This window comes from Myripristis murdjan, chromosome 5 (genome assembly GCF_902150065.1).
Source record: "Myripristis murdjan chromosome 5, fMyrMur1.1, whole genome shotgun sequence".
Taxonomy (NCBI): domain Eukaryota; kingdom Metazoa; phylum Chordata; class Actinopteri; order Holocentriformes; family Holocentridae; genus Myripristis; species Myripristis murdjan.
Window position 1 is genome coordinate 34,299,325 of NC_043984.1, and position 26,108 is coordinate 34,325,432.

At 41.6% G+C, this 26,108-nt stretch overlaps 2 protein-coding genes across 2 annotated transcripts in view; both read left to right on the forward strand.

The window, feature by feature from the left end:
- LOC115359829 (zinc finger protein 585A-like) overlaps positions 1-26,108 on the forward strand; it is a 1,044,768-nt gene that overhangs the window by 673,299 nt on the left and 345,361 nt on the right. The gene's annotated exons all lie outside the window — the stretch shown is intronic.
- On the forward strand, positions 793-25,023 carry appl1 (adaptor protein, phosphotyrosine interaction, PH domain and leucine zipper containing 1). Its single transcript, XM_030052381.1, has 22 exons — positions 793-962; positions 5,323-5,421; positions 6,336-6,395; positions 7,427-7,498; positions 7,701-7,788; positions 10,340-10,381; positions 11,143-11,201; positions 11,921-12,067; positions 12,250-12,332; positions 13,396-13,557; positions 14,185-14,373; positions 15,095-15,137; positions 15,257-15,313; positions 16,053-16,144; positions 17,827-18,003; positions 18,222-18,274; positions 18,872-19,046; positions 19,156-19,192; positions 19,949-20,089; positions 20,708-20,758; positions 20,911-21,000; positions 21,344-25,023. The coding sequence occupies exons 1-22, from the start codon at positions 909-911 to the stop codon at positions 21,494-21,496; spliced, it is 2,124 nt and encodes a 707-aa protein (XP_029908241.1). The 5' UTR covers positions 793-908; the 3' UTR covers positions 21,497-25,023.

Consider the following 26,108-nt stretch of genomic DNA (forward strand, 5'->3'; position numbering starts at 1 on the left):
GAGAGCAACAAGAGCAGGTTTGTACATTGTATATCATTTATCTACTTATTACACTCAGTGAAGTTAGTAGGGAGGAGTTTGGGACATGGCAAAATCACATGCATCTAATCATAGAACATTTTTTTTAAATATGAAAAACACCCTTTTAAAGATGTATCTCTGTAGCAATGTGTGTTTAAATGTTTGGCCATTTATAATAAACCCTCAGAGTTTTGTTATTTTGCAAATTTTTCATGAAAAGTGAGTGATTTCTGCCTGGGACACCAAATGGTACCCTATATTGATATTGACTCTATAGTTTTGTATTTTTTCATTAGACAAACGTGAAAACTAAACACATTTTCTGTATATTTTCATTTTATTTTAGTTAGTTTTGTAAGTACACAATATCATTTCAGTTATTTGTTGTTTCCCCCAAATTATAGTTTTGGTTTTTACTTCAGTTAACTAAAATGTTTTTTTCACAACTAGTTTTAGTTTTCAGTTTAGGTAACTATTCTAACGCTGGTCCCAGGCACACATGTGACACGGTCGCTTTATTGATTATAAAGCGATAAAACTCAACAACACTGCGTGCTTTCTTCTCCCTGGGAAAGCAGGCAACTGCACAGCGCGGCCGCCATTGTGGCTCTGACTTGTGTTGAAACGCAGTACAAGGGCGAGCCTGACTGGAGCCAAAATGGCGCCTTTTACATTTAAAGAAAAAGCCAATCAAATTCATGGAAGCGTTTCCCTCTCTCCAATCAAAAGCCTCCTCGGGGGCGGGATATACGGAAGTGGGCGGAGTTGTTTTGGGGTGTTGTGGATCCGTGTAGCAAAGAAATCTTGAGTGGGAGTTGTCGGGCGAATTTGTTTTGTGTTGTGTTATCTATCGATTGGCACCGGTCATCGATCCGTCAGCCGAAGCCATGCCCGGGATAGAGAAGCTGCCAATCGAGGAAACTCTGGAGGACAGTCCGCAGGTAACGGCAGCCCGCTCTGGAAGCTGCAGCTAGCATGCTAACGTTAGCCACATAGCCACAGAGGCTAGCTGTCTAGGTGGCTAACGCTAACCAAGTAGACTAGCGGCTTGGCAACAAGGAGAAGGACGAGCAGCGAGCTAACCAGGGACAGGCGAGCTAAACCTGCCGGGGAGGTGTTAGCCTCGGCTCCGGCTGTGCGTCGGTGTCAGCGCCTGGCGTCCGTATCGATCAGCCGGGGGAGGTTTCCGTCCAGATGCAGGCTCACAACATCTCACAGCATCGCTCACAGCTGTCGGTTTACACACAATTTAACTAGTTAACTCGAAACAATTTACCGCCTGCTAGCTGTCCCCTCACACACACACACACACACACACACACACACACACACTGCTAGCAGGCTGTGTTTTGGTGTTTGGTGCTCGCTAATGCAGTGCAACTTATTTCCAGTGCTTTCTGTGCGACATTTTGACAGTCATGAGAGCAGCATCACTTCACATCAGGTACGGGTCTAGAGATAGATAGATAGATAGATAGATAGATAGATAGATAGATGGTAGGTTAGGTTAGGTTAGGTAGATACTTTATTCATCCCGCAGGAAATTCACATTTTCTTCAGCAGTATCCACAGATTACAGATTAAGTAAATAAATAAATAAAAAAATAGAAATAAAGAATAAGATCTAAGTATAACAGAATAAGAATAACCTAACAACAGAACAACAGAATAACCTAAGTACAAGCCAGTGTGCAAAAAGCAATGTGCAACAACAACAAAAAAAAAAAAAAACAGAAAAAACCGTGTGCATGGGTGTATAAAATGTGCGTAGAGCTAGGTCAATGTGCAAATTTAGAAGAAATATACAGTATACACATGATAAATAGCAGAAGCAATATAAACACTATAAACAAGGATTATAAAAAAATAGAAATATGAACAATTTAAACAGAAGTATTAACAATTTAAACAGAAGTATTAACAATTTAAACAGCAATGGAAAATAACCTAACCTGAGGAACACACGCTCCGACCGAGGTTCAGAGTTAGTGTGAAACCATGAGACCCGCACCAGGCAGGGTTTAGGGTTCAGGTCCCACCAGGGCAGCCGGGTAAGACATGCATTCCGTCATTACACATTCAGATGCTTTGGGCGAGGGGTGGAGAAAAAGCGTTTGACATAAATATGGCTATTCCTTTGTTAGCATTTTTAACCAGTCTTCACCATTTCTTTGACCCATCTAATGAAAGGGACTGGGGATCTTCAGGGGGAAATAAAGGTCAACAGCAGAAGCCATGTGAAAGTTGTAAACATCGTCTGAGAGCTGGGAATCTGAAGATTAATTTGAGATGCAGCTCAGCTCTGTGTCAAGTTATCATAGTCATAAATCTGTAATGAACATTGTGTTTTGGTTAGGTTCAGTGATGTGTCTCAAGTTGCTGACGCAGTTTTTATGCTGATACCATTTGTTTCACACATTTGATGCAAAATGAAACATTTTTTGACACAAAAATTAATTTAAAAAATTGTCAAAAATCCCTCTAGAATACCACACCGACCTCCTGAAGGGCTGTAGAAATGGTAAGGGGTTCACTGAAGCAATTTAAAGTATAGATATTGGTATCATATGAAACTAGACGGCCTAGGGAATCCATTGATACCAAGCTTGTCATGGTCTAGGTTGTCAGCAAAGGCCACAACATATTGCTCCAAAGGTTGGCTAAATTTTGGTGAGGGAAAAACTGGCATTTTCAGCGTGATCCCTTGACCTCTGACCTCCAGATGTGTGAATGAAAATGGGTTCTCTGGGCAGCCACGGCTCTCCCCTTTGCAGACATGCCCACCTTCTGCTAATCCCATGCAATCTTAATGTGTTCTTCTTGTGGCCTGTTGTAAAATGATGTGTGTGTGCAGACTGGGGCCTAAACAGTCTTGGAGCTGCATCAGTTGGCTTTGACTGGAAAGCTGAGACTCTTGTGGATTCAATGAGCCACATTTGATTCCTGTGTGATGATGTTGGCCCCCATAGCAGCCATTTCACTGCAGGCAGAGACTTTTGTCCAACTGGACGTCGCTGTAGAAAATGACCTCTACTGACCTCTAGGAGAATCACAGCCTCATGAAGTTACAGACACAAACTAGAGGAGAATTCAAAAAACAAAAATCAAAACAAGTCGAAATATTTAATCACAACATTTGTAAAATCACAATACTTAAGAATTGCAGTACATATTGAATCAGCACCCAAGTATCATGATAGTATTAAATATCATCCCAGCCTTACTTTGGGCAGATAAATATTAACCTGAATGAACCAGATGATTATTAGCCTTTAGCCTTTACCTGTCTGGTGGTCATTCCCCTGCCCGGCACCAGTGCTTTTAGTGAAGGTTATAGTTCTACAAACACTCCTTTTTTAATATGTTAAAACTATAAAAAAATAATTCTGAACAGTGGACCAGCAGGTTGTGTTTCAAAGAAAATCTCTGGAAAGCCTGCAGCTGTTTTCATTTCCAATTTGTCCTGCCAGCAACATCGCTGCTGAATGAATGCGTGTACACACCCATGGCCTCAAATATCACCTTCAGTAACGCCATCACTCTGACAAAAGATAAGACCTGATCCATTTCTGTTGAACCAGTTTTCGCCAGAATGTAGAGAACTGTATTCCAGGAAGGGGAAAGAAGGGAGTTTGATCATTTCTCTTCTCTAATTGTCAAGGAATTTTCCAAATGGGTTACTCTCCAGGAACAGAGCAGACTGTGTTTTCAAAAAGAGCAGAGTTAGTTCAGGAGACGCTGGAAAGTCATGGAAAGGTCCTGGAGTTTTTGTGTTGGAGTCACAGTGGGGAGCCTGGTGCTGGAACAACAGCATACTGTGTGGACAGACAGTACTGCGCCTGTGCATTTACATAGATAGACGACTGGCATCAGCTTTTGGCAGGTGCGCAAGACACCATGTGACATCACGTTCACACATGAACACGAGATTTCACACACACACACAGAAGTAGAGCATTGTTCTATTTGTGACTCTTATTATGCTGAGATTCAGTGGATAGAAAAACACATCCACACCGAGAAGTTTTGGTTTTAAGATCCGTAACCTTTGCTGCATTTGAGCCGAGCGTCCACACCAGGGGTGGGCCACATGATACAATATTATCACAATAATTAAGTCATGATACGAGCATATTGCAATTTTAAACATTTTGCAATATCCTGAGCATTGCGACAACATATATTGCAATTTATTACCCCCTTTTCAACTGCAGATTATGTCCCAAAATAAAATCTTTGTGTTCATCTGTTTGTTTTCATAAAAAGTTTTCAGTCTAACTGATTAAGTTCATTTTGTCTTCTACTCACCTTTCATTTGTCTGAATAGAAGAAAACCTTGTATAAGTTTTCAGTCTGTTCGTCTCGCTCCAATCATTTTTATTGAAACAAAATGGGATTGTCCAGCCGACAGATCAACCAACTCTGTCATAAACCCCTATTATAAATGTTGCATTGATACTTGGCAATACAATATTGATACTTGGCGTCCATGTATTGATGCAATATTGCCACAGAAAAATATCACGATACTACTATGCTGTATGGATTTTTTCCCCACCCCTTGTCCACACTGGTCCGATGTGTTCAAGCCTCTAAAACGGAGACTTTTGGATGTGTAGCCGATAGTGTGTTAGTTTGAAAACTCAGGATTGCGTAACAGTGTGGACGTGTGGATACGGAGGCATTTTAGTAAGATAATGCAGACGAAGCACTGACAGCACATGGCAAGCCAAATCATTACAGTTAGGACTACATATATTTTGTGATTCCATCCTTCTTGTGAGTGTGTATTCCTTTCCCGTTGCCATGGCTTCATGCTCGGGTTACGCCATGTGACACTCAGAAACCCTGTAAGTCCTCCAGCTTTGATTTTGCTGCGCAGTTTAGCGTCCCTGTCCGCTCTCACAGTGGTGAATCGGGGGGTTTAGCATCAGGAGTGTTGCATGTCGGTCATGTTTGCCTTCGAGTTCACGTCCCACATCACCACCAAGGGAACAGATGACTTATATCTGCTGTGTTTCTCCACTAGCCTAGCCTTTAGCTTAGTGCTGGCTCTGCATGCCCAGTGCACATAAATGGTCATGTGATTTGTGTTTTTGGTGCGTTTGTATGGATAGAGATTATTTCTTGATCCTGTGCTAAAACACTCCTGTGGACACAGATCATTTTAGATTTAAAATGCTGTTTTACAACCAAAACAAATCAGTGTGGATTTGGCCTAACACTGACTGTATCTGCATCTGTTGTGTGTGTGTCTGTGTGTCTGTCTATGTGTTTGTGTGTGTGTGTGTGTGTATTTAGACACGTTCTCTACTGGGAGTGTTTGAGGAAGATGCTGCAGCGATCTCCAACTACTCTTCACAGCTCTATCAGGCCATGCAGAGGATCTGTGATGCACAGGTAAACACACACACACACACACACACGCTCATAAACACGCAGATGTAGACATTTGTACACAGAGTCATACACACATAAATAATTACATATAGAGCTGCACACACATTCACAACAAACACATTATCTGTCAATAGATAAGTAGATTGTGTATTTCATATATATTTAATTTATATTTAATCCCAGCCCTCTGTAGTCGGACCTCTAGCGGTCACATCACTGCTACTGTCCAATGGCTGATCTTGGCTGGATGATTGACAGCTGTATAGCCAATAATGTTGCAGGAGTAGACAGGATATATTGCATCATTAGGGAAGGCAAGCCAGCTTTATTTATACAGCACATGTCATACTAACTGGCAACGTGAAGTGCTTTAGTTTTTACCTGTTATCTGCTAACAGCTTCTATACTGTGTGTTACCACCAGCAACAAAAATCTACAGCTGCTGCATGTTCCTGTTGGAGGGTCAGCTGATGAGGACTGTGATGTGCGGTTGGCTGGACGACCGCTGACAAAATGTTCTCACTGAAAGTCGTTCTGGACAAAAGATTCTGCTGAATGACGGATTGCAGTATATTGTCGCGAGTGTACTGAAAATGTAATTTGAGCCGAGACCGTTTTGAGCTTTGCAAACGAGCAAAAATGTGAATTTCAGTCGTCTGAATTATTTTCAAGTGAGTGCAGGGACCAAAGAAGTGGTTTGATGTGTTTTTGTCAGAAAGCTCACCGTGTCAAGTGATTGTCAAGAGAGCTGAAAATGAAGGTGTGGATGATTTTTTTTTAGTTTTGGAAACTGATGGAATCTCCAAATCTGACTGTTTTTTAGGTTTTAGTGCATGATTTGCTGTAGGAGGTGAGCAGCTAACCAACTCTGTGTGTGTGTGTGTGTGTGTGTGTGTGTGTGTTTTCTCCTCCAGAATGAGCTGAGCGCTGCAACCCACCTGACGTCCAAACTGCTGAAGGAGTACGACAAACAGGTAGACACGCTCACTGTAACCACACAATGAATAAACTGAATATAAGAGCCGAGGTGAAGCCGCCTCCTGTCTGTCTGTCTCATCCTGCACTCATGCTGCAGCTTTACATGTTTACATCAAACTAACATTACATCTTATTTTGCACGCATTGCACATTTTTAGTATACAGTGGTCCCTCGTTTATCGCAGGAGTTATGTTCTAAAAATAACCCGCAATAGGCGAAATCCGCGAAGTAGTCAGCTTTATTTTTTACAATTGAAAAGTTCATTTGCAAAAACAGATAAAAGCCATTCTTAAAATGAATACACCTTTTTCACTGATACTGCTTGGAGTACACACACATACACACACACACACACACACAAAGCATAATTTAGGATAATAAACATTATGCCAGGATAAATAAACATATAAAAAATAGAAATAAATATAAACTAAATTTTAATAAAATTCAAAAAAGTTTAAAAAGGTTTAATAAATTCAAATGGAGATTTCTGTTTTTGCAAATGAACTCTTCAATTATTCTAGATGTTTTAAGGCTGTAAAACCCCTCACTACACACTTTATACACTTTTCTCAGACAGGCATTAACATTTTCTCACTTTTCTCTCTTGTTTAAACTCTCAAAGTTCAAACCTTCGTAGAAAAATAAGTCCAGTATTATAGAATGAACGCATTCTGTACTGTACAGGAGACACGGCACGGAGGAGATTGATTGACAATGGTCTACAGTCCCTTAGCCAGTCAGGACGCAGAACACAATGCGCTGTAAAAAAAAAAAAAAAAAAAAACATGCAAAATTGCACTAAAAAAAATCCGCGAAACTGCGAGGCCGCGAAAGGTGAACCGCGTTATAGCGAGGGACGACTGTAACCTCATATTGCGTCTTCCATTCCTTTTTCTTTCTCTCGACTAAGTTCTGCTCTTATTTTACACAACTTTTCATGAGGCAGTCACTAAATGTTGATCTGGTGTAATCACGTGTGGCTGACGTTGGTTTTGTTGTTGTTGTTGTTGTCGTCGGTTCCAGCGTTTTCCTCTAGGGGGCGATGATGAGGTGATGAGCTCCACCTTGCAGCAGTTTGCCAAAGTCATCGACGAGGTGAGGCGGAAAACAAGCGCACCCCAGCTGGGCCCTTCCCTCCTCTCCTGCTTACTTTATTCATTTGTTTTTTCTTCCTTTGCTCTGTGTCCAACAACTGATGGTCTTTTAAAAACATACCCCTCTCCCTCTCTCTCCCTCTCTCTCTCTCTCTCTCCCTCTCTCTCTCTCTCTCTCTCTCTCTCTCTCTCTCTCTCTGTAGTTGAGTTCCTGCCATGCTGTCTTGTCCACCCAGCTCGCAGACGCCATGATGTTTCCCATCACTCAGTTTAAAGAGAGAGACTTGAAGGGTAGGACACACACACACACACACACACACACAGTATTTGGCTACAGCAGGTAAAAGGCGACACTATTGGCATCATCCAAACCTGCAGACTTTGAGTAGAAGGGAGGAGTGCTCACTTGTTTGCTGTTGTAGGAACAAAGAAGTGGAAACAGAATTGCGTCTTAAAATAAAACGTTTATCCATTTTTACCGAACAGGTTCAATTTACTTACAGAGCTGGTATAATAATTCAGATTTTCTCAGCCGCCTGTTGTTGTAGCCAAGCTAAAGATAGACACTGAACTACCTACGTGAACAGAAAAACAAAGCAGAGGTGCTGTTTGTGGGAGAATTCAGTTCAGTTCAACTCAGTTTAATAATGTTTAATATAGTTTATAGTTCTGAGTCGCTGTGTACCGTCTCAAAATTTTAATAAAACAAAACGATGCCCCTGAACTGAACCCGTGTGGCCAGCAAGAGAAAAAACTTCCAAGAAACCCCAAAAGCCAAAAAGGAAAAAACTCCTTCCAGACGACCAGGAGTGTGTACAGTTGAATAAAGTTTTTTTTTTTTTTTTAAATGTTGAATAAGAATAACAAAAAGGTTTATATGTTGAATTGTGTTTGTAGTTAGCGGCTGGTGAGGAAGTCTCAGAGTTTTCTCAGAATCTCTCACCTCTGCTGACATTCCCACAGGAAGGTTTCAGTTTTCCCCTCAAACCCCAGTTTGTTGTCAGAGGTTTATAATATTTCCTGGTTCTCCGTGGCCTGTGGTCAAGCTCCTGGGTGGCTGATGTGTGCAGCAGCTGGTGGCTCCTTGGCTCCTCTTTCTTTTTTTTTTTTTTTTTTTTCCCATGAGGTGTTGTAACTCGCTGAGAGCTGCCTGAGCTGTTTTCCTGGAGCCGAGCGTCTGAAACCTTCATGAGAGGCAGGAACTGGGAAACTTCCCTCTTGGAATTTCCTACTTCCTACCCCCGAGCATTCGAGTGGTTAAGGTTGAAAGAAAATGATCATCCTGTTGATATTAGCACTTGAACTGACATTACATATGACATTTTCCTGAGTTATAGACAACAAATAACTGCATAACACTTCAATATTTGACTATTTGAAATGGAAACATTATCCAGGGCCTAAACCTTCACTGCAAAAACTTACCAAGATTATTTGTCTCATTTCAAGTCAAAAATGTCTTATTTCTAGTCAAAATATCTCATTACACTTAAAATAAGACATGATCACCTCAGAAGCAAAATTTGCCAGTGGAAAAAGTGAAAATTTGCTTGAAATAAGTGAAAATTAGCTAGAAACAAGAAACAAATTTTGCCAATGAAACAAGCAAATTTTCACTTGTTTCAAGCAAATTTTCACTTGAAACAAGTGAAAATTGTCTAAAAACAAGTTACTTCTGAGGTGATCATGTCTTATTTTAAGTGTAATGAGATATTTTGACTAGTAATAAGACATTTTTGACTTGAAATAAGACAAATAATCTTGGTAAGATTTTGAGTTTTTGCAGTGTTCCTGTTATTTACGCTCTGCTGTGGTTTTATTTATTTTATCTAATGCACATCTACACAAACAGCCGCTTGAAAGACGAAGTGCTGAAGACGTCTTGCTCCCTGCTTCTCTCACCGTTCACTACAAACAATACCATGCTGCTTATTTTGGTTGTATGCCATTGGAAAAGTAAATGGCGGATAGGTTTTCTAGACTGATAAATGTCAGAACAGTAATTAGGAGTTCTGCAAATGCTTCGACAGACACGGCAAAAGCAAAATACTCATAAACAAAAGAACAAGAGAAAGCCGTGCAGAAAGAGCAGACCAGAGCAATAGACAACAAAGATAAAATCCAGATGAGGTTAAAACAGGAAAACAAAAGATGCAAAACACAATGGAGAGAAAACAGAAGGATGTTGAAAGATAAAGATGGTAAAAGAGATGAAAAGGCAGACAAAAAGCAAAAGTAAACCAGTAACTGCAACTACACAAAGAGCGGCTATACCAAATAAATAAATAAATGAAATGAAAAGATGGCATTACATGAAGGCAAGTCTATAAACATGGGTTTTAAGAAGTGATTTAAAAGAAGTTATTGATTCTGCGAGTCTTATGTCCTCAGACAGGACGTCCCAAAGGCAGAAGCACCATCACCTTTAGATTTAAGCCGTGACTTTTGGAAACCTCCAGAGGGATCTGACCTGAGGATCTAAGGCTGTGAACCGACTCATGATATAGCTCAGGGTCAGACCCAGACGGGCTTTAAAAGTGAACGGAGAAATCTTAAAATCAATCCTAAATCAAACGGGATGCCAGGTTTGAGGTGACGTGCTGTCATCTGTTAAAACTAGTAGTTCATGTTGATTTTTTTTTTTTTTTTTAAAGCAAAAACACAGCACAAGGTTCAGCAAGGCCTCGATATCCCACATTTCTCTGTGCCGTGTTGTTTGAGCTGCAGCTGCGGCTACATAACATCAGCCACAGGTTTATTTTCTCTCTCTGTGCGTGTGTGTGTGTGTGTGTGTGTGTGTGTGTGTGTGTGTGTGTGTGTGTGTGTGTGTGTGTGTGTGCAGAGATCCTGACTCTGAAGGAAGTCTTCCAGATAGCCAGTGATGGTGAGTAACAAATACATATTTGCATACACGCATGTTTTTCTGTAAATGTACATAAGTAATCGCTGACACATTCAGTACATTTACAGGCACACCAGTTTTCCTCTGTTTCTAATATGACAATATTCCTAATGTAATACGGGTCATGTGAACAGCATATTCTGTTTGGGTGTTCTTAATTAGGCCGTTTTCTGAGTGTAGCATTTTCTGATAAAGACGTGTGGGACATGAAATTATTCAGGTTTTAGCAGCATCCTCTGGTCGTGTTTACAGCGCTTTACTTAAACGTGTCTCCGTTGGGTTTTTCCTGCAGTTTGCAACACGTGGCCTCTTGGTGTTTTACGGTCAGCTCTGTGCTGTAAACAAACCAACCAGCCAACCGTTTGCAGGGCTGGGGTAGAGACGCCTTCACAAAATAAAAGCCCACATTTCCGGTGGGAAGAAGAAACACACCAACTTTCAAACATTATGAAAGACGTGGATATCAGCTGTTTTTTTAGATATGCACTAATATGCTCAACACCGACCTTTTCAATAAGGAATAAGGGCAAAAACTGGAATATTTTGTGCACGTAAAGGTAGCCTGTGACAACACATTCATTCTGAACGTGCAGCAGGCGATGCACATCTTTTAGGTTTAAGTACAACTTAAAAGGCCATTTCACTTTGTTTTTTCCTTGTTATTGGAGGTTTAGTTCTGTCTTTATTTTAGTTATTGATTTCCTTTTTTTTTTTTTTTTTTTTACACGTCTGTCTGTCCACAGATCACGACATGGCCATTAACAGATACAGCCGTCTGTCTAAGAAGAGGGACAATGACAGGGTAAGTATCCTCACTGCAAGAACAATATTTACCTCAGGTCACTGGTCATTATTTCTAAAAAAAATAATAATAATAATTTAAAAAAATGATGATGATGATAATAAGAATAATGATAAACACTCATTTTGATTAATGTACCTTGGAGGTTTTTTGCCAGCAATATATAGGCAACTTTCTGTTTAAAATGAATAACTCTTAATTGGTTTGGTTTGGTGGAGGTTACCAGTTTACCAGCATTGGAGTTGAGCTGCCTTTTATGTCACAGAGGTTTAAAAATGAAACTAAAGCTAAAATAGTTACCAAATATCAGGAAAACACCGACGCCGGCCTCCAAGTTTTTTTTTTGGCTGGCTCAGATTTCTCCTGTCTGGCATCACGAGTCGAGAAAAAGTCGGTCCAGTGGAAACAAACACGGGTCATGTGACATTGTGAGAGGCTTCATCAGTGGCTTTTCTGGCTCGAATGTAATGCAGATGTACATTTCTTAAAAACTAAAAAAAGGAAGATATTGAGACTATAATTCCTTGCTTGTAAATATTCGCTTTTACTGATTCTCATTAAATTCTGCCACCAGTGTCCTCAGTCTCATTCATATTTTTCCATTTCTGAACGCTTTTGCATTTGCTCCTCATCAACATGTAACACCTTTTAAAAAAGAATTACAACATCAGTAATAGTGTGTGTGTGTGTGTGTGTGTGTGTGTGTGTGTGTGTGTCAGATGCGGGCTGAGACAGTGGAGGACGTGTACACCTCCCGCAAGAAGCAGCACCAGACCATGATGCACTACTTCTGCTCCCTCAACACACTGCAGTACAAGAAGAAGATCGCCCTGCTGGAGCCGCTGCTGGGCTACATGCAGGCCCAGGTACGCACACACACACACACACACACACACACACACTCACACACATTGTACACACTCAGAGTAATTCACATTCCAACACACAGCGTCTTAGCTCGTCCCAGCAACAGCTTATAAATCAACAGTTGTTTTACTGTCTCCCATTTTGTGTGTGTGTGTGTGTGTGTGTGTGTGTGTGTGTGCAGATCAGTTTCTTCAAGTTGGGTTCAGAGAATCTCACCCAGCAGTGGGAGGACTTCCTGGGAACCATAGGAACCAGTGTGCAGAAGTAAGAACACACACACATACACACACACACACACACACACACACACACACACACATACATTAATTCATTATGTGTTACTGGGACAAAGAATTAATGAATGTGTCTGAAAATAAACCAACAACATGAAATATAAAAAGAAATAAGTCAAGAAATATAACCACAGTAGGTTTCAGCAGCAACCAACAAGGTAGGAGTTCCCTGAATGACCCACAAGGCATTGTGGGTATTGAAGTCTTTGTTATTACCATACTACAACAGAAGGAAGTACAACAGATGGCTGTTTTTTTCTGTAGATCCCAACATATCAACACATGACTGAGAAATTCACTGTGTCGTCGCTGTACAGTCAGTTTGAGTCATTTAAAACTGATGAATTTTTGATTTGGCTGTTTTTGGACCGAACGCTCAGCTTTTTGCAAACTAACTGAAGGCCTGTGCAGCTGATTTGATGCTTATTTGTTGAAACATTGGTGTTAATAAATTAGGGATAATGTTAATTTCCCTGGAGGTCTGTGCAGTCGATTCACCTGTCAGATTTGCTGTCGTTCTGCTGAGTGTTGGTCATGGGAAATACATGTTAAAGTCCCTCCTCCCCACAGAACAAATCCAAAACTGGGGACAAACTACTCACCTGTGTCATGTCACCCCTAATCAATAATTATAATGATAATGATAGCTTAATGATCAGGGTTTATGTTTCACCAGAGGCTGAGGGGAGCTCAGCAAACAGAAATTTAACAACTAATATATCGCAGCTCTAGACTGTGAGTGCCTGTTATGACACCCCCTATTGGCTATTCAGTGTCATTGCTTGTGTCCTAGTAGTCAGTTGTGAAGATTTGAATTTATGTGCCAAATTAGAAAAAACAGCAATGATAATAATAATAGTAATAATAATAATAATAATAATGATTATAATAGAAATAGAAATCTCTTGAAACATAGTTTGGATGGAAACGTGGTTTGAAATAGTCAGTTAGCATCTGTGTAATGTAACAATGAGGAAAACAGAAATGGGTGTGTGTGTGTGTGTGTGCGTGTGTGTGTGTGTGTGCGTGCGCAGTGTGCGTCGGGAGATGGAGGAGGAGGTGGGGCAGATGCAGCAGACCATCCAGCAGATGGAGACGTCATGTGACCCGCTGTACGCGCCATGTGACCCCGACCCCGCCCACTCACCTGTCTGTCGCAGCCTGACCAGGAAGCAGGGCTACCTGTACACCCGCAAGTAAGACACACACACACACACACACACACACACACACACACACACACACACACACATATCTGTCTCTGGGTCCATAGAAAACTATTTCACCAACAAAAATTCACTTCAATCCTTTTTATTTTTCATTTTATGGGGCAACTATTTTGTAATTTTCATGAAATTAGATGGCCATTTTCTTTCAATTTAATTTAAAAAATACAATTCTAGTCATTTCAGATGTGTTTTTCTGGTAATTTCTTTTCTATTTTATTTTTCCTAATTTTTAAAAATGTATTTTATTTTATTTAATTTTTCAACTTTCTGGTCATTTCTGGGGTTTTTTTGTTTGTAGTTTTGTTTGGGTTTTTTCAGGTGGCTAAGTTTCTGATTATATTTTGTTTTTGTTTTTTTTCACAGTTATCAGACAATTTTCTTTTTTGTATTTTGATTTTACAAATGTAATGGTTTCAGAGGGATAAAAAGGGAAGAGGTTACTCGTGGTATGTTAGCATGTTAGTTACAGCAGGATAAATGATTGGGATATTTACATTTTGAAAGGAAAAAGTTAGTAATGGCTTGTTTTTTCAGCGAGCCCTGGCCCCCTTTTATTCTGTGAGTGTTTTAACTGTCTGTCTGTGTGTCTGTCAGTAAGACGGGCCTGGTGTCGTCGTCCTGGGAGCGTCAGTACTTCTTCACGCAGGGCGGGAACCTGCTGAGTCAGGGGCGCGGCGAGGTGGCCGGCGGCCTCGTCATGGACATCGACAACTGCTCCGTCATGGCGGTCGACAGCGACGACCGACGCTTCTGCTTCCAGGTCACCTCATTCGACGGCAAGAAGTGAGACACACTCCACTTTTTCTCTGGGAATGAAGAGTAGAGTAGAAACAGCTGTCAAATACACACACACACACATACACACACACACACATGCATGGGACAACAGTTGAATAAAAATAGAAGTTAAATACATCCTTTTACAAGGTTTACATTCATATCCATGAAATTTTCAACTTACGATGGTGAAAACTGGGAATATCTTGCTTTTCTGATGAATTTCAGCTTTTGAAAACATGCAAAATAAATCATTACAAACAGTTAATTTTAAATAAATTTCAATAAATTATTGGTTATTTAATTTTAGTTAACATTTTTAGTTATTTTTTTAATTGTTAAGTTTATTTTTATTTTTTTATCATTTGATAAAATATAATCTTAGCACAAAACTAGAGGGAAAAACACCGTAACAATTAACAATATTAGCAATATTTCCTGTGTAATGGGGCATGTTATATCAATAATAGAAAAAATAGATAAATACACTGTAAATGTAGGGTTTTGTAATTTTTCAGATGAATTTTTTCTCAGCTGTTCATTGGACAGTCCACTCCGGCTTATCTGCTCTGATCCAAAAAAATCTAAACTCATGTGAATAAGTTAATTGTAAATTAAGTTGTGTAAAAAAATGTATTTGTGATCATAGCCAACATGTACATCTTTTAAAACAAAAATTTTTTTATATAGTTATCACATTTAATGATTTTTTTTTCTTTTTTGTCAGAGTGTCCACGCTGCAGGCGGAGAGCAGGAGAGACTGTGAGGAGGTAAAAAAAAAAAATCAAAAAAAAGAAAAACAAAGGCAGGTTTCTCTTGGTTTTGGTGTGCTGTGTGTTGACTGACGGCGTGTGTGTGTGTGTGTGTGTGTGTGTGTCTCTCCTGTCAGTGGATCGCCACCATCAACAACATCTCCAAGAGGATCTACCTGAGCGAGAACGCAGAGGTCAGTGTGTTCTCCGTTTGCTTTACCTCACCTCCTGCTTCACTTTTACTCCTCCTGGGTTGCCGGGCACATTGACCGTCTGTTTGTCTGAAGACGGAGGTCTGGAGGAAAGGCTTTTCAAACTTTCTCATGTTCTGGACCTCAGAGTCGACCCTCATTAAGGCCCAGACCTGCATTTCAAGTGATTTTTGATTTTTAGTGTGTGTTCATTATGGATTTGTCCAGGCGTCATGCTTGTCAAATAAGTTCAAAGTGGTGAGATTAAAACATGATGACTGTGTTGACGTTCAGCGAATTGACCCTTTAAAACCTGGGCAAATTCACTTGATTCCTTTTCATAAAAAACATGCAGGGGAAATGAAGATTAGGAAATTAGCAAGAAATTACCCCCAAAATTAGCAGAAAATTAGTTAAAGATGACATGAAAATGATTACTGATCTGGACCACGGGATGAAGACGAATCAATGATTCAAAACAGCAAAACAGAGTCAAAATCACTTTTGAAAAATACATTGTCATGTTTTTTTTTTTTAATGGTATCTGATACTGTGACTGAAACTGAAAAAGTGGTTCTGTGCTCTGCTGGTAGCTGGTGAGAGCATCACCGGCTGTAGGCAACATTTCTTACTAATTTGACATTTAGCCCAACTTGCTATGATTTTAAATTATTTTAATATTGTGCTGTAATTTAAATGTTCCTGTTGGTCCATGCTGACTCTGCTGTCTCACCTCTGACAGGAACTGGCAGCCAGAGTCAACCAATCAGCTCTCGAGGCTGTGACGCCGTCACCGTCCTTCCAGCAGAGACACGAGAGCATGCGACCCAGCAGGTAGGAGGGTGTGTGTGTGTGTGTGTGTGTGTGTGTTAGTATTTGAACAATCACATCAAATCCGTCTGTCATGCTGTTTTCAACTTAGGAAAATTTCTAAAATAACTAGGGCTGTCCCGATTAATCGACTTAATCGATTACGTCGGTGATGTAAATACGTCGACACGTACAACATACCGTCAAGTTGTTGTCGATTACGCCAATTACGCAATTAACGCAAACAGCGTACAGCAGACGTTTACATTCATGAACAGAAGTGGAAAAAAATGGCAGAGGCTTCAGGTCCGAGCGTTTCAGAAGAAGAAGGCAGGAGCGGCACAAAACAGCCAAAAAGACGGTCAAAGACGTCAAAAGTGTGGAGATATTTTAAAGAGAAGCCAAATGACTTGGTCGTCTGCAGCCTTTGCAAAGCGGAGACGGCGTACTGCAGCAGCACCGAACGAGCAGCTGAAGCAGCGACATCCCGGTGCTGCTGGAGGACGACACAAAGCAAAAAGCTGGACAGTCGTAAGTCTAACTAACTAATTACCAAGTAACGCGAATTTATGGTAGCATGAATGAGTTAAAGCAACACGAGGTAACTTTGACTGCACCCCGCTGCTTCGAGAAATGAAGCTTAGCGATGCACGTTAATACGTCGCACATAACAGCAATTTTAGTAAAACCGGGTCATATTAATCGTTTGACTAATCGACTAATCGTAAAAATAGTTGAGAGATTAATCGGGAGAAAACTAATCGTTTAGGACAGCCCTAAAAATAACGCCTTTCTGTCTTCCAAAAACCTTGAAACAGTCGTTCATGCTCTCAGATGACGAGGGCAAATCTGTGGGCATGGATTTGTAACCTGATGGCACGGATTATGAATGTGCACATGATTTGGAAACCGTGCGCACAGATTCCTAAACCAAGAGTACAGAAATACTTTTGTTTCCCCCTCAGTTTACCCCAGCGGATATTTTACATTTGGCACTAGTTTTGCACCAGTTAGGTAAAATCAATGCAGGCAAAGCTCAGAATATGTTCCGTTTACCAGCCAGATGAGCGTGTACAAGTTTTGAAAAGGCGTGTCGCTGGTGTCTGATAGTGATGAGTTCAAGTTCAAGTGGTTGTTTAATACAGAGACGACCAACAGGCTATCAGCTGTGATGTCTGAGTTGAGGAACGAGTCATCAAATTAATGTCATCAAAATTAATTATGGCTTTCCAGAGCTGACTCAGTCAAACTGATTGAGATCTGTCGCAGCACGAAGATGAATGTCAGAGTAGATCATGAGTCGTCGTTATTTAAGTCATTAAAGTTGGAGTCCCAGTAGAGTCGGGAGTCAGTAGAGGGACCTGAGTCACACAGCGTTTATCCATCAGCCCCTCTCTCATGACATGACATTTTCCTAAATTATTGACTGCAAATAACTCCATAACACTACAACACTTGGTGATATGAAATGGGAATATTGTCCGCAGCACAGGCAGACACTTGGAAGTCGACTGAAGTGCTTAAGAATATTATAGGACGCTGGAAAACGACATGGCGGATGAATAGAAACTTGAGAACTTCGGTAGTTAAGAGTTTGAGGGCCGGTCATGTTGATTGAATTCTGTTAAAGCCTCTCACACTCTTTTTCTTTCTCTCCCTCTCCCACTCCCTCTCCCTCTCTCTCTCTCTCCCTCCCTCCCTCTCAGTAAAGGGCGTCCAGGGCGAGCGAGCAGCGTTAGCTCTGCGAGCTCCGAGCCCTCGCCTGCCCTCTCTGCGCTCTCACTGGACGCCCTGGTCGCCCCGGAAACGCCCATCCAGTTCGACATCATTTCCCCCGTCAGCGAGGAGAACACGGGACAGAGCAAGACGACACACGCCGGCAGGTAGGGTGTGTGTGTGTGTGTGTGTGTGTGTGTGTGTGTGTGTGTGTGTGAGAGAGAGAGAGAGAGACCAGTCAGGATGGATGGTCGAGTCGGGGGAAGTTTAGTAGTTTAGCAGTTACTTAATGTGTCATATCCTCTGTGTGTGTGTGTGTGTGTGTCTGTGTGTGTGTGTGTGTGTGTGTGTGTGTGTGTGTGTGTGTGTGCGTGTTTCTCTCCAGGAGAAGTAACCCATTTGGAGAATCAGGAGACACAGCGTCAGAGGACAGTGAAGGTATCTGTCACCTGTATAACTCTGGAAAAATTAACAAATATGCTTGACCTGCCTTTTTGAAAAATGCAATGCAATTTCAACAAATACTTTGAAAGTTGAAAGTTGAAAGTTTAATTGTTGATAATTATAATATAATTATAATATATGTTATAATAAATATATATAATAATTTGATCAGTAGAGCGTTCCAAAGTCACCTGGTCTTGCCTTAAATTGCAGGACGTCAGGTGAAGTTGTTTGAATTGAACACTAGAGGGCGTTAAGTAAAGCAGCACACGAGCCTGTGTGGGATCATTTCTATATTAAAATAAAGAAACGCTCTCGGTAAGTGTGGCAAATTTGTCACATTATTGCCTCTAGCCAACAGATTAATGGATTGATTGCTCATTAATGTTTTTTGGTGATCGATTAAGGAAAATTTAAAACATTTTCAACCCTAATTTGGACCTGCATTTCATAAAATTGCAATAATTGAGCTCTTGAGTTTTTGATTTGTGTGATAATTTGAGGAATTACTTTATATATTAGCCCAGTTTTATTACAAATTTGTGTGTGTGTGTGTGTGTGTGTGTGTGTGTGTGTGCGCGCGCGCTCCAGACTCCATCCTCCACCAGCTCTTCATCGTTCGCTTCCTCGGCTCCATGGAGGTCCGCAGCGCCGAGTCGGCAGACGTCATCTCGGAGACCATGAGGCAGATCCTGGCCGCCCGAGCGATCCACAACGTGTTCAGGATGACCGAGTCCCACCTGCTGGTCACCTGCGACTGCCTCAAGTACGCACACCGCTCTGCCTGTGTGTCTGTGTGTGTGTGTGTGTGTGTGTGAGAAGTGATTTATGATTCAATGTGACAGTTATATTGACGAGTGTATTTTGTTTTCCAGGCTCATCGATCCTCAGACACAAGTCACTCGCCTCAGAGTAAGATCATCTCTCTCTGTTTTTTTTTTTTTTTTTTAATTTCAATCCAAGTCATTTCAAAAGGAGCTTTAGCCAATGAAATGTAAACTGAAATAAAAACAGCAAAAAGTGTACATTTAAAATGAGAAAAAAATATAATTACACTGATACACAATAAAATGCAGCCTGTAGTAATTCTGTAATATTTCTGTGGTTAATCTACCCGCACTGCCTCTATAACAGTAGGAGGAATGCAGAGGCTTTCTTCTTCTCCTGCAGTGCGGTCCTGCAGATGCATTGTGCTCATTACAGTATAGCTCCACAGTGGTGGGTGCCGGTACTGCAGTCAAATCAGAAAAATTCGGCTGAAAAATCTACTTACTAGTAGTTTAATTAATGCATTGCGGTGCACTTCATTAATTCAGGTTTTTGAAAACACTGAAGGCGTTTCCATAGCAATTTTCACTGTTACACCTGTTTGTATGTGAGGCCTGCTTAAATTGCTTTCGAATACGTTCACATGGAATACTTTTTTGTGTATTTTTGCTCATTTAATAAAAGGTTTTGTGTGGTTTACTGCAGCCTCATGTAAACTAGCACACAATACCAACATCAGTGATCAAGGAAAAAGATCCGTTTGTTTCTGTTTGTTTCTTGGTTAGACGGTTTCAGTCTCTTAAGTTTTATTTGTGTTACAACAATGAATTAATTCACTCTTTCTCTTACCTCTCCTCTTCCCTCTCTCTCTCTCTCTCTCTCTCTCTCTCTCTCCTCCAGTTTCCTCTGTCCAGTGTGGTTCAGTGTTCGTCCCACCAGGACAACAAGAGGCTGTTTGGTTTCGTCCTGCAGACTCCAGGCGGTCAGAGCGACGGACGGGCCATCTGCTACATCTTCGAGTCCAACAACGACGGAGAGAAGGTTGTCTGCCTGTCTGATGAGGGTCTTCCTGTACAGGGACAATACAAAATCAATGCATAAATCAAATTCCCCCAAAATTCACTTCACTTGCATGGATTCCATTTTTAATTTAGGTCTTACTCAGGGTGGGAAACTCAACCTTGAAGACAGAGAGGTAGACGTTTTTGGGACAGGAAATTAAGAATATACACCAATATCGGTTTTTGGTGTATCGGAGAAATGACCAGAGTAGGAAAAAGTCTAAAATAAAAAACAATACAGACTCTGGATTCCTCAACGAAAAAATTAAATGTGATGTAGATTTTGAATAAAGATTATTTTTGATTTTTGGATCTTTGTTTGAGGCTGTTTCTCAGTGGCTTCCCAACCTGAGGGTGATATGAATCAGAGGTGACCTCCATGTAGATTCAGCCAATAGCTGACTGGTCAAACATCAGCATACAATCTGTTTATCAGTGTATATTTGACAAAAAATAGGGGTCAGGCAGAGAGTTGAGTCAGCAGCAATCAATGCCAACCAGGAAAGAGACCATAGTTTTATACCAAGAAAACCCTGTGTGTGTGTGTGTGTGTGTGTGTGTGTTTGTAACCAGTCTGTCTCTTCTTCATGTGTTTCAGATCTGCGACAGCGTGGGTCTGGCCAAGCAGATCGCCTTCCACTCTGAGATGGTGAGACAGATTTTTAAATGGTTGGACTGGTTTTAATAGTGGATCGAAACGGTAAACGGTAACTCACTGGTAATGTCTGTATGGATTTGTGTGTGTGTGTGTGTGTGTGTGTGTGTGTGTGTGTGTGTGTGTGTGTGTGTGTGTGTGTGTAGGACCGTAAGGCAGTTGAGAGGAGGAAGGAGCATGACAAGGCCAAGGAGAAACAGCAGGAGGAACTCAGCAAACAGAGACAGATAGAGAAGGTAACCTTTGACCTTTAGGTTTGGATTGGCTGAAAATGTTGCACGCTAAAAAAAAAAAAAAAAAAGTGTAACTCAAAACATAAAAGTTAAAACTCTACTATTTCTTTCCACTAGGCTTTAAGTCTTAAAAAATGTAGAAACAAATACAAATAGAATAACTGGATTACTGGAAGTGGATCAAACCAAACTTTATATCTTTTGTTACCTTCATGAATCTGCTACAGCAGACTGCAGATAGGGGGCGCTGTTTCTTCTTCCCTTCAGCGCTGATGCCTTCTGTTTTAGCATGGCTCTCTATGTAGCCTGAGCTTTAATTTTATTTTATTTTTTTCCTCTTTCCCAGGACCTGGAGGAGCAGAGCCGCCTCATCGCCGCCTCCAGTCGCCCGGCCAACGCCCCCGCCTCTGACGGAAAAGTCCTGGTGCTTAGCAACAGCCAATCAGAGGACAGCGACGCCGGGGACGAGGGCAAAAAGAAGGGCGAGTCAGAAGCCTAACAAAGGGAGGAGGAGGATGCATGTTTTCGCCACCCGGGGAAGCCCAGCTGGCTCAAAAAAATCACGGAGGGGAAAACGCCACCCGCCCGGGCTGCTCGGGGTTCAGAAACATGCGCTCCCTCTGTACCGGACTCTGTTGGGAAATTTGGTGGCGGTCGAGCGTGGCTTCCTAACCCTGAAAACGGAGGTTAAAAGAAGCGCGCCTCCGTTGAAAGAGGAAGAGGGTAGACATATAAACAGTTAAAAAAAAGAGAAACATATTGTCACCGACTCCTCTTTGACCCTCGTGTAAAAAAAAAAAAAATCTGTATTTTATACCAGCTCCACTACCCAGAAAGAAACAAGAGTATAGATTAACCTGTAAGTCTCTGTAAGTCTCCATCCTTCTTTATTCTGCTAAGCGGTAATGACACAGGATATAACACATAGCCTCAGAAAAAGCAGCAGTAACCCGGGACGTGAAGGAGACGCGTCGCTCAAAGAGGTTTGGACACGACTAAACGTCCCGTCCAGCCCGCCCCGCTCGCCCCGCCCCGCCCCGCTCCTCCTCGCTCGCCGTGGACGCCGCCGCCGCTCACTCCACCGGCCCTTTGCAGGATCTCCCCAGCGGCTCTGTCCATCTCCAGCGCAGGAATCTGTCACAATAGCCTGAGTCAGCGTCAGCCGCCAAGGCATGCCCTCCTGGAGCTTGCAGGCTTCCGGTGCCTTGCTCAAAGACACTTTGGCAGGGTGGATATGTGGCTCACGAAATTAATTAATGCTGGGGAGTTACAGGGTGTTACACAGGACGGCTTTCTCTGGAAATGTGACACAACCTTATTGCCCTCTCTATCAACACGATCATAGAAATAATATATTGTAAAAAAAAAAAAATTGGGAAAGAGAGAGCGGCAGCAGGGAGAAACGGAGTCACGGTTATATTCAGCGTTTGTTTCTGTAATCATCACGTCTCTGTAGCAGCTAACTGCACTAACATTTGCGGCACATGAAAACTACTTCAGCGCTTACTGGTCCGGCAGAGAGATGGCAAGGAGGCAGAGCAAAGGCTACACTCTGATCCTGGGTCAGTCTGGTGATGTCGGAGTGAGCGGGTGCAATAGGAGGCGGGGCAGGGAGGCTGACGTCTGGTCTGCTCTCCACAGTTTTGGCACATAAGTGAAAACGCCGAGCTCTTCTTCAGCCGTCTGACTCAGAACACGTCCTTAACGTCGGGCCGGCCGATGGGCTCCGTGTTTCGCTCGACGTCAGAAGTCAGAAACTGGCTGCTGGTCGAACGTCGGGGAGGTCCAGTCGTCAAGGCCAAAAAAAAAAAAAATTCAGGAGAAACATGGACGCCTGCAAGACTTTCTTTACCCAACGTGGACTCCTGTTCCCCATGCATCAGCTGATATTACATCAATGAATATTTAGCAACATTAGCTTGACAGTCTGCAATTTCATATGTTTAATCCTCAAAGGAATACTTCATTGGGCAAAATTTCTTTTTCCTGACTTTCCCAGACTAAGATGTTGGAGACCATTTTCACCTCTGGACGTCCAGTAGTTTGGTTCCAATGGTAGCATTCGTTTTAGCTTAGCATAAAGACTTGAAGTCTGTGGGAGTCGTTAGCCTGGCTCCGTCAAGCTAAAAAATAAACTTCTCCTAAAACAACTTTTTTTGTGTTTGTGTGCAAGTAAGACAGCGACCTTCAGAGTTGAAGTGAGGTTTATTTTTTTTTCTCTGACAGAGCTAGGCTAACAACTCCCATAGACTTCAAGTCTTTATGCTAAGCTAACACAAAATGCTCTCAGTCTAGGGAAATCAGAAAAAGGGGTTTTCGCCCAAAACGTTGCAGTATTCCATTAACTCCAAAAGTTTTTCAATAAATATAAGGTTATGCAATTCCAAAAATGGAATTGCAGTGTATGTTGAGTTGGGCTGGGTGATATTATCAATATTCTATCCATACCATGATATGAGGCTAGATAGTTGTCTGGAATTGTGGCTTCAGTTTTTCCTGGTTTTAAAGGCTGCATTGTAGTAAAGGGATACAGTTTTCTGAACATTTTGGGCTATTGTAGCTGTTCTGCCATCTCCCTATTGCGCGGTCATCATGTCCACATTATTAATAATTGCTGATCATAAATTTCTTGTGTGTATATATCACCAGAAGTCGTCCCTACAGTGACGTCATCGAGGTTTTCTGTCAAAGAAATCACGGTCTTTGGTGTGGTCCACATCGCCCAGCCCTAAGATGAGACTGACAAACGTGGTGGAAGTAATGCTGTGCGGCGTTTGTTGACGTGATGCCGGGTCGCTGCAGTTCAGAAACCTCAAGTGTCAAGAGATCTGATCTTGCATTTTTACGATTGTAAAGTCAGGATTTGTAACTTTCCGACGCACCTGGAACGCAGCGTCAGAACCCCGACCGCTGGCATGACGGTAAAAACGAAACATAACCAGTGCTCTTACCTATCCTCTGTGTTTCACTTTTTAGTTTCAAATAGTTTCATTTAACAGGATGGAGTCGTGTTCAGCAACCGCTCATTTGTAACAAAGGTGGAGATCTTGTATTTCTACGTTATTGCTGTTCTTTGCATTGTCCTGATCTCAGTGAACCAGGTGAAGGTCGTTTCACCTGTCTGACAGGATTATGGAGGTCTTTCTGTCTGTATGGAAATGTTTGTGTGATAAGGTGGTCAGCTGAAGCCCCGACCCCCCTCTGTGCTTCAGTCAACAGATAGAAACAAGAAAAATTTGGGATTTCTCCGTTTCCTGCAGTTGCTGCTCTTTCGGCTTTGCAGGGCAGGATATTTCCGCCAAGCTTTGCCTTTTGAATCCCGGCCTTAAAAGCAGGGACACACCAGGCGACCTCTGGTGCAGCTCTTATTGGGAAACGTCACCAGGCTGCCTCAAAATTGTTGCTTCAAGCCTGCAGGAGCACCAAAAAGACGTTTGAATAGACGTTTAGACCCTTTGCCTCACTGTTGCCACGTTACTGAACAAACTGATGAGCATCAAACCAGCTCTCAGGCCATTTATTGTTTAATTCACATTTATGTTTCGGGACAGTTTTTTTTGCACTTTGGTGTTTATTTTTGTATTTTGACTCTTTTACTTCTCACGCTTATGGTTTTATTCATTTTTCTGACTGCTATGCAGAGTGATTTACAGTGATGATCCACAGCAGAATCGGCTCGAGTTGCTAGATCGCAGACATCGGATTCGACTATGTATAGGTCAAAGGTCAACAGATGACCTTTTCCAGCCAACTGGGGACACTAACTTGGCCTGCACGTTGCCAAAAGCAGAAATCAATTCCAGATCATTTTATTTTAGTTCATTTTTCTGTTTTGGGGGTTAATAGGTCGTTCTCTCCAGGTGAAGGACTTGTTTACCTGTTGATGGGAGCTGCACTTTACTGATGCAGATGAACACAACATGATTGATAATGTTGAACTGTAAATATTTGATTGATATCAGTGATCGATGTTCCAGTGTCATGGATGAAAAAGGCTTTTCTGCAATGAATAAAGCACTAATTCAACTCTGTGTCGGTCTGCTGCTTTCGATCGGACAAACATCAAGAAGTGCGTGGCTGTATGGCTCTCACACAGTGGATGTGTTTGTAACGCTGCACTTTTCATCTCCCAGTTCAAAATATAATCAACACTCAGTCAGGTAAACTCTCAGTCGCCCTGGAGGTCCAATCATATCTACATAGATACACTCAGTGCAATCCAATCCAGTCCAGTCCAGCTGTTTTGCCATAAAGTTTCCTCTCCTGCTGCCTATAATGCTCAGTTTGTCTTGTTGTCACAATAATAGAGGTGTTCAATCACTTCTATGTTTGGCATTGAGCTCATAATTCAGTGCTGCTGTTGGACTGGAGTGCATTATTTCGAGAGGTGTTTCCAATATTCTGTCCTCCCGCATGTCTATAAATAGGGAGGACAAAAAATTAGAAACACCTGTCAATATAATGTAGTCCAGTACAACACCTCTGCCAACTACAACCTTGGTAATAAACACAGAATTAAATTAACACATTCTCCACAATGTCAGCCAAAACTAAACATGATCAACTTTGTTAAAAGGTAGAATTTATGGCAGAGCTTTCCTCCATGATTTTCGACTGCGTGCTGCCTCGCTGCTTTAGATCAGAGCCCAGCAGCCTGTAGCCTACAGATGATGGCCGTGACTGGAGCTGTTTTTTGTTCGTTTGTTTGTTTGTTTGTTTGTTTTGTTTTGTTTTGTTTTGTTTTGTTTTGTTTTGTTTTGTTTGTTTTGTTTTTGTTTATGTAATTTATCCAAAAATGTGTCAGAGGACAGAAATCAGTCAGTGTGGTCAGGCCTTAGTGCTTTGAAACTGCAGTAAAATCGCATAATTTTTAATGCCAAATTTTGCGTTTGGTTTAGCTGTTTGGAACATCCCCTGAACTAGAAATTCTTTCTTTCGTTATTTTCTGTGATTTAAACAAATGGCTGATGATAATTAGTCCCCCGCTCTCTGTCCATGGTGCTGAAATGTGAAGTAAAACAGACGCGATGAAAGTCGCTTTCTCTGCTCTCTCTTAGCCGCGCATCACATGCAAACATGAGGCATCGTGAATGTGACAGAGAGCTGTATGT